The 9,302-nt window shown below is 30.3% G+C and overlaps 1 protein-coding gene across 3 annotated transcripts; it reads right to left on the bottom strand.

Moving 5' to 3' along the window:
• Nucleotides 1–5,138: 5,138 nt before the first annotated feature.
• On the bottom strand, nucleotides 5,139–8,837 carry LOC113862762 (ribosome biogenesis protein BRX1 homolog 1-like). 3 transcript variants are annotated; one of them, XM_027495943.1, is made up of 9 exons: nucleotides 8,585–8,757; nucleotides 8,260–8,476; nucleotides 7,910–8,051; nucleotides 7,467–7,545; nucleotides 7,150–7,274; nucleotides 6,567–6,668; nucleotides 5,855–5,923; nucleotides 5,673–5,771; nucleotides 5,140–5,561 (listed from the first exon to the last, which is right to left on the bottom strand). In XM_027495943.1, the coding sequence occupies exons 2-9, from the start codon at nucleotides 8,457–8,459 to the stop codon at nucleotides 5,430–5,432; spliced, it is 948 nt and encodes a 315-aa protein (XP_027351744.1). In that variant the 5' UTR covers nucleotides 8,460–8,476; nucleotides 8,585–8,757; the 3' UTR covers nucleotides 5,140–5,429. The 3 variants fall into 3 exon arrangements, with proteins under 3 accessions (XP_027351743.1, XP_027351744.1, XP_027351742.1); XM_027495941.1 differs by having other exon boundaries at nucleotides 5,205–5,561; nucleotides 8,260–8,499; nucleotides 8,680–8,773; XM_027495942.1 differs by having other exon boundaries at nucleotides 5,139–5,561; nucleotides 8,260–8,837.
• Nucleotides 8,838–9,302: the final 465 nt, after the last annotated feature.

Consider the following 9,302-nt stretch of genomic DNA (forward strand, 5'->3'; position numbering starts at 1 on the left):
TAAACAACATTTTCCTTAAAAAACAAAAGAAAAAAGATTATCCTTTGTTGTGTTTTAGGACATGGTTCCCGGCATGTTTGTGATGGAAGTTTCTTGGATCCTTCAGGCTTTTGTAATTCTTCTTTCTTGTCGAAAGGAGGGCATCCGGAAGGTTGTGGAAATTAATCATAGCTACATATACAGCACAGGTTATGGATTTTAGTACAAGTTAATTTAATTTGCATATTTTTCAAATTTAGAAAATGATAAATGAAGATGAATTACTAAATTTTATTATTTAATAGTTAAAAATGATGTAGATCAATTATGATATAGCTTACAAAAAACACTATTATTTTATTACATTACGTGCTTTTGTTGCCCTTTCTGTTTATTCAATAGGAACCACAAATTTGAAAGTAGCTTCACTTTTGTTCTTTGTAATTTGCCTTTTTCTTTAGCTTTTGTCTTGCATAAGATATTTTTTTTGGAGTCCATCTCTAAATGTTGCTTATATCCTTATGACTTATTTAATTACACGAAATATTTGACAAAATATATAAGTGATTATTATTTTTTAAATAGATGTGCAAGCTTGTTTAAGATTAAATTTGAAAAACTACTTATTCTCTCCAAATAAAAAAAATAAAAAAATCACCAAACCCTTACTATGTATCCACAAATAACCTTTAAGGGATTTCTTCAGATAAAAACAGTGGTTGGGTGTTAGGTTGGTTGTTCTGTAACACTGCAAACATGGAGGATTCATGTTATGTCAATGAAGCAACCAATGCGAAAAGGAGGAAGAAGAAACACAAAATTATTTCACGATAAGTCTCTGATAGGCCCCACTAAACGTGTCCATGCAACTTAAAGTATTTTTCGTATTCATTCCCACACATCTTTTGGCCTATTCATATCTTTAGAATTTAAGAAAGTAATCAATGGCATCACTCAGTAGAATGATCCGAAAATTAGTTTCTAAGGTTTAATATAAAGAAATATTCAATCGTAAGCGACATAAATTGTTTAGGAGAATGATTATTAGATATTGTTAATAAACAAAATTATCTTTATAAAAAGAAGATAACTAGATAAAAATGTTTAGGGAGAATGATTATTTTTTTTTAAATGAACAAAATTGCCTTCATAAAAAATAATAATAAAATAACTCTATAAAACTATTCGTAGATAAAAATTATTAGACCTTTATAAATAAATTTATGAATAGTTATTGGCTGTGAATGCAAGATTATTTGTTCACGCTGACTAATTAACAATTGGAAATAAAATTGTACATTTAGTATGTGAAATTTATAATTTTTTTAAAAAGTATTACATGTAATTAAATAGTGATTATTTGTTCCTACAAAGTGTGTTTTGTTATATTAAGATTTTTTTTTAATAAAATAAATTATCATAATTTCCCTTAAAATATTTTTATATAATCTCTCTTAATAATTTAAATTTTATAAATTATTTGAGGTTAAATATTTCTTTGTTTAATTCTTTACATTAATTTTAAAGCGAGTCATCAGTATGAGTAATTGTATTAGTGGAAGTGTATGTTTTAGATAATGTCTATATGCTATGATAAGTTAACTATGGGCACTGTACTGTATAAGCTGATTCATGAAACCTCTCATACATTAATGTGGCCTTATGATTAGTCTTCATTGAATTTGATGTACAATCCTAAACTTCCTCATTACACATCCTAGATCATAATGCAACATAACAATTTCTCAGTACATTAGAGTCAATCAGGAGACCTTAATTAATTCCAGGATTGCTGAAATATACCTAAGACTTAAGGATATCAGAAAGTGGACATTATATTTTGTATTTATCAAGACCTTATTTAAATGATACTGAATCACTTGTCACTTAGACCAACATAGATATAGAACTTTAGTTGTATGAATTAGATACTGTTATATTAAAATGACAGAAAATATTATATATACCTCTTGAATATATGATTATTGACTTATTTGAGTGTTTTAGTTTCTCTTATATTCCATTTAAGAATCTTCAATAAATACATACATGTACATCATAAAAGTGGATCTTCTCATTATTTCTCAAGAATCAATAAAAATTATACAATTGTTTCAAAAGTTATGACCATGTGTCGCAAAATACATATTCATAGTCATAGAAAAAGTAAAAACTGGATTTACCCAAAGGGTTGCAGTGTTTCATGCTATAAACATTCAACAATCTAAAAATGCCACAAAATTGTTTTGCTTTTTCAGTAATCTGAATTTATAGAATCACCACTGTTAAAGAGAAAACACGAAGATCTTTAGCTAATTAGATCGGCGGTGCAGTTATTCATCCAAATAATGATTATACACTACGATTGTTACAATAAATTTACAGTGATTCATGCTTTAAGATAAAAACACATTTTACATCATAAGAGTCAAATATACTGTTTTAATGCAGTATATGTCAACAAATTAAGAACACTGATCATTATGCTGTTGACAGAACAAAACATTGAAGAAGCACATAATGAAATTAGTGATTTTTATAATCGAACCAGCAAGTTAATAACTTCAATTATGTGATGTATTATGCTGTAACATGACAAAACAATGGACTACACATCATGACTTTAATGTTTTATTAATGGAATAATGTGGAAAACCTAATGAAGATAGGATTAATGGTCACACTAGGTGGATTAAGGTGAGCATAAAACAAATCATTTTTGTGGGGTAAATTGGTATAAAATAACTCAGTGGGAGTGGTTGATGGACAAGTCCTTGTCCTTAAGATTTAGAACAGATCAGGCAAAAAAATTTGTTGGAGGGCCACCCAGCACTTACATATTGTTAATGCATTTACCTTTCTCATTTATTGCATTTGTTTTTATTATGTAATTCCGCATAGAAACATTTAAATAAATGTGATGATAAGATATCTCAGTTCATGCCTTAAACCAATTAACCAAATACAACCAATTGGATCAAAAAGCCAATGAAATGGTGTTAAGAATTTTAGTTTGAGGAAATTGGAATATGTTCTGTTTCTTTTTGGAGTTACATGAGGCCACATTTATTTTGTGACAGTGGCTTTAGGTGCTAACCAAAGACTACTCTTCTAGAAAAGTTGTTAATATAACTCATGATTGAGGTGTATCATCTATGATCTAGGTAAAGGACAAGGGATGTTAAGGTTAAAGTTGAGATTCACAAACAATGTTCCTATAATAAACTCAGATTCTATTATGAAATTATATAAAATTACAAGATTGGATCCTAAGCATATTGAAATATTGAAGTACTGATTTTCGTGAATCTGGAGTTTTGTAAAATGCTATAGCTTGATGGAATGTATATTTGTGCACATATGAACCTTAGATTAAAAAACAAAAGATGCTAATTCTGCTTTCATCATAAGTGATCCATACTATTTATTGGAAGTGTTTACCTTTCTATAAACTAAAGCTTTGAGCGTTTTGAAGTGCCATTATACTATGCATTCTGAAGTTTATGCAATCTCTTTGCAATTCTTTTCAATTGTTTTTTGGTATGCTTCTATCCTTTAACCCAAATTATGTATTATTTAAGTTATTTGATGCTCCTCCACATGTCAAACTAAGTTATGAATCCAGATGAAAGTTTTTGGATTTGTTGTTTGTGGGATAACCAGCAGGACAGTGTGTTTATCTCTAGGATATACAAATATTCATGATTAACAAGTGATTATATTTCTAAATATTCAGATAATTTTTAATTCATCAAAATGGAAAAATATTTCATGTTTAAATTCAAATTTTCTGAAATTATTAACCTTGTTAGAACACATGCAAAAGAAGTTTATTTAAGTTGGGTTGAGCAAGTCGCCAAATCTGAATTTGTGCAACCCAAAATTCATTATATGCCATGGAAAGCCCATTTCACCCCTATAATTACAACTCCAAAATTTCAAAATATTGATCACTGTTTGAATTGATTACATTGTTTATTTCCCCCAATAATTTTTTTCTCGGAGAAAAATAATACATTTTTATATGATTTATCTAAGTTTATTACTTTTCAATTATGAAATGAAGAATTTCCTTTCTTTCTTCTTTGAGAGAATAAATCATTTTTAACATAAATTCTTTGATTTCGCCAATTTTATTTGTGCAGATATTTTGGGTGCTGATAAAGTGAAAACTTGTATTACTTTTTGTAAAGGTGTTCATGTCTAACTCCTTCATACAATTTTTTTCACATAAAATATTATATTTAAAATCTTAAATTTAGACTAATTAAATTAATAAAGACCTCTACGAACTTTATATTATTTCAATTGAACTATAACTATGTTTGAGTAACACTTAATTAAGCATCAATTCAATAAAATTTTATTGCACAAAAATATTAGGACTTTTTTTTTTCAAGAAATTAAGTTTTTCTAAATCAAACAAAAACAAATTTAAAACTTGAATTCAAAAATATTCACGTAACTAAAAATTTCGCAATAGAATATTTTATTTCAAAATTATTTTCCTTCCACCGATTAATTGTCATAATATTGCGTTGAATTAAAAAAATAAAAGCAAAAGAAAATTATTTCTACCAAAAGTCATCACATGAGCTATTTTGTTTGGTGGACATCCATGCAATTGTTGAACAAAACGAATGTGGCCCATAACAAATGTTCTATGCTATTGCTTATAGGCTTTTCATTGAAGATTCTAACCGATTAATGTAACATTGTTTCTTGTTTAACCCACATAAAATTTAATGATTTAACTTTTTTCTTAAAGGATATAAAACGATAAATTGAAGAATGTTTTCTATTATTGATTGGCATTGGACATCTACATCTAGGAATCCAATCTTGTTCTTTGGTGTCATAATTGCACTGATCAATTTCATATCTTAATATGGAAAATGTGATAAAGAATTCTGAACTTTTCAAGCCAAGAATTTCTTGTAATTTTTTTTTATAAAATTTTACTAGTAAGAGTACCTTGATCTGTGGTGAAAATGAATCTGGATTCATGCAGCAAGTTACATTTTTAATCTAAAATCCTATACTATCAATAAAAGAGAAATAATCAACATACAATTTGTGCATCACTCATACAATCTCAGGCTCAAAACTGAACCCTTCTGTGCCAAAATTCAATTTCCACCAAACCAACATCTTGTAAGAAAATAACCATTCCCAACGGGAATTAAAGAATATAGCATTATAAAATCACAAATAATAATTAGTCCCCACAAGAATTGAAGAAAATAACATTATAGAATCATAAAAATCTCACTTTAATGTTATAGATTATAATGTGAATATAAACTTACAGCCTGTACCTCCACTTGAATTTATAAAGCAATCCATGTCAAAGCATGGGATGCCAACAAATCCTACCATACTCATGATATGGAAATAAGGTGAAATATGGATTTTTCTTACTTTTGTGGAAGTGGCAGTTACTTTTAAAATCATTCTTTCCACATATCTGCAAACTCATCAGGCTCCAGAGGATTAGACATCTCATGGATTTTCCTTCTTGTCTTTGCTTTAACCTTCTTTGCAAACTTTCCAGCCTTCTTTCTTTTCTCCAAAGCTCTAATCTATAAGAACCAACATAAAAAAGGCATGAAAATAACCAATGATGATATCATTATTTTCAGCAGAAAGCTAGATAAACTATATGTATAGATGGGCAATGTATTGGTCAGTACCTGATTTGGTGACACATAGAATGGATTCTCATATAATGTTGGGCCTCCAAAACTGCCTCCGAATATTTTAATTGGATTCAAACAAAATCGTGGACCAACCTAAACATGTATTGTACACAGAGGTTAAAGGGAAAATTGGGAATCAACAGATTAAAATACAAATCAATAACAAATTTCCAAACCTCAATTAATGTCATTTTATCAAGGCCTCCTCTAGGTAATTTGTCTGACTCATTATGAGGCACAGAGATCTGCATCGGAATAAAGAAAAGAAGTATGTAACATTACTTGGTAGGCATCAACAACAATAAGAACTAGAAAAAGATACAATACTATGGAATGGCAAAGAAGTAAGATTCAATTTTGATCTATTGCTAATTTTGTGAATTTTGCACTATCTGTGAACAATAATATGGTGGACCTTAGTTCATTGAAAGAAGAAAAGGTTTTACAGTGACAATGAAAAATGTTTTACATTGATAGTGGAGCAAATTTAAACGCTCATTATAATGGCCCATTATTCTCCATCCTCCAAGTTGGGTTGAATAGCATTGTCATTTCACACTGAAGTCTATTAATAAAGAACCCATAGCAAATCCTTCGGATTGAAATGTTAGGCTTATGAATAGAAACTCTGATGCATTCCAAGGAAGTAAAAAATTTAAATTTTTCTTCTCAAACTTCACTTCTATAGTTCTATTATTAAGTTATGGCTGACAAAAACAATCAACATAATCATAATCAAAATGTACACATGTTTGATTTATTTAGATTCTTTAGAAGAAAGTGGAATGAATGCCCAGAACAACAAATGTCCAATGTTAACCTACAAATGCAATAGGTAAAGGATGCATATAGCAAATTTATATATTTTGAGCAAATACAAACACAAACCTGGTAATTCCGGAACCAAATGTGATCATCAACTATTGAGAAAACAAAAACGTGATCGTGAAAAGGCTTAGACTTTCTATGGTCCTTTGGTGTTTCAAATATCTGAAAGAACGAACAAATGAGTATGCCAGAAATAATCAAAATTGTGTGAATTCTTACTATTCACTCTCCCAGAAATGCACACACACACACAGAGATCACATGCAAAAAATCCAGACCATGCTCAAATACAACTCTCAGCCAAAAGTATCAGAATCAGAAAAATGTGGATAGGAATATATGCATGGAACAGATCTCCACATCCTACTCAATTTAAACTATGCCAATAAATGAATATAACATTAATAGAATTTTTTCTTGTGAAAAATAACAAATTAAGAAAATTCTCCTATGCAGATATATAAGAATGACAACCATAGTATAAGATGAAATTATCAAACGATCCTTTACTCTTGTACACGAAATGAATGACACACACAAGAGTAATCAACATTTTCATTAGAGATTTCCTAATCTTCTTTCAGATGAAACTAGATAGACAACAAAGAAATACTGCTTACAACGAAATAAACCAACCAAATACCTGTAACAACATCTCCTTTAACAGTTTCCAATGTGCATCTTTCTCAAAATTTGCTGAAAATGTCAGAATAGGACGGGAACCTTTTAGGTGATTTCCAGTTAGCTTCAATTCCTCCATTGTGTGTACTGGAAAGCAGCAGAGGAAAAAGAGAAATCAAGACAATGATATCAGAAAAAGTTGAAAAAGAGAGAAAAACACAAATATCATATTCTACCAAGAGAACAAGAATCACTATACAAAGTCAGAACAGTACCCCACAATAGTAGGCAAATCAGTATTGTAGTAACCTTATGATAATAATTAGATGAGAATATTACCAGCACTAACTAAAAATTTTACAGATGGGCCATTGGGGCATTTTGCCATCCAGAGATAAAGATCTTTCTGCTTCCTGCACTGAAATTCATATAAACAAAATAAGAGGAGGAGGAGACAATAATCAGAATGTAACAGGTTGGCAAGACTCGAAGTATCAATAAAAAAATAAAAAAAAAAAAAATCATGTTTAATCCAATCAACAAAAGGAAGGAATCATATGAACTTGAAAGTAGCAAACAATAGCATATTACAACCATCAAAATAAGTCAGCAACATTTGTGACCAGAAAAACAATTCCTTAAACCATAAACAGGAACAAAAATTTCTAACTAAACAATAAAATAAACATAGCGCATAAACTAAAATCTAGTGAACTGCAGCATGACACATCAAGCCTAATTTAACCAAAAACGGCAACCTTGTGGCAAGAAAAAAAGAATACCTCAAAAAATAAACAAGAGGAACAATTTTTGAGCTCAACAAGCTCATTCAGAGTGGCGCCTTTTGTTTCCTTTGATTCAACCTTATTATCCTTCTTGCCATGAGGTAAAAGCGACACCACATTCAACATCAAATGCCGATACCTATAATTTACCAAAAACACACTCCAATCCATCAAGTCAATGTACAAAAAACTAACCCACTAGACAAGACAAAAGTTTGTTTGTTCTCAGTTTCATGCACCAAGATGGTATTTTTATCATTTTCTTTTTATTTCAAGCACAGAATAAAGCAATCCAAACTCCAAACAAAGATTGTAACTACAACAAAACATGGGGTATGTTGTTATACCTGTAATTAATGCGCCTAGAGCAGGTTACCAATACCTTCTCTTTGTTCCTAAATATAGGTGAATCCTCAACTTCATTATTGATTTGATTCTTATCCTTCCATCCCAAAAGGGTCCTAGTTGGTCTCTCTGGAGCAGCATCTTCCTTTTTGGGCAGTGCTACAGCTTCAGTAGTTTCACTGTGCTTTCTCTTCTTCCCCATTTTTTGTAGTTAAAAATCTGCCATACCCAACAACCAAGATCACAAAAAAAAATCAAATTTTGACACTGACACAGTTACCCTCTTCACATAATCACCACACAGAAACACATGCAAACACAGAGTACCAGTGGTAGTTACGGAAAACACAAGCACGCACGATAACAAGGAAACCAAAGAAGAGAGCAAAGAGAGAAAAAAAATGGATCTTCGGAAGAAAAAGATGAAGATTGAACTATTTGGGGCTTTCGCCGGCGGTGGCGCTAAAGGAATGAGTTACGGCAACGGCGGCAATGGCAGCAAAAGGTTTTTCTACTTCACAAAGGTGTTATAGTCAAGTTGGGCCATTTATTGACCGGCATTTTGGCCCTGTTGAGATGGGCTTTCCAAAAGCGCAAGTGTTTCGTTTATATAGGGTGTGGGCTTAGTTCCCGTTGGATCTGGTTATCAAAGCTACAAGATAACAAAAGGGCCCAACAAGAAGGCCCAAAGGCCTTTAATTTTGGCACCAATTTTTATGAGCTTCAGTTCTAAGTCTTCTCTAGGTTGGGGAAAGTTATAGGATTTCTCTTCCATTATTGTTTGTAATACATTTACGATTTTGATGTGAACTTATTATCTTCATTGTGTTAAGTAATATATCTAATACTTGTACTTATATCTACCTATTATTTGTTAGAGAAAATTATATTATGCTCTCCTCTTATTTTAATATGTACACTCCCCTTATTTGAGAAATAAATATTAGTTACATTTTAATTTTTTAATACAAATAAATTTCTCATCAATGTAAGTAACTAAAAACAGGACAAAATTTACATATTACATGAATTAGTGAGGTGAAAC

Source organism: Abrus precatorius, unplaced genomic scaffold (genome assembly GCF_003935025.1).
Source record: "Abrus precatorius isolate BTA unplaced genomic scaffold, Abrus_2018 Scaffold3, whole genome shotgun sequence".
Taxonomy (NCBI): domain Eukaryota; kingdom Viridiplantae; phylum Streptophyta; class Magnoliopsida; order Fabales; family Fabaceae; genus Abrus; species Abrus precatorius.

Excerpts from the sequence above, each read along its gene's own strand:
- LOC113862762 (XM_027495942.1), bottom strand. The coding sequence starts at position 8,459 with ATGGGGAAGAAGAGAAAGCACAGTGAAACTACTGAAGCTGTAGCACTG. Across the intron at positions 6,669-7,149 it reads TAAAGGAGATGTTGTTACAG|ATATTTGAAACACCAAAGGA; the intron begins GTATTTGGTTGG and ends TCGTTCTTTCAG. Across the intron at positions 5,772-5,854 it reads ATAAAATGACATTAATTGAG|GTTGGTCCACGATTTTGTTT; the intron begins GTTTGGAAATTT and ends ATACATGTTTAG.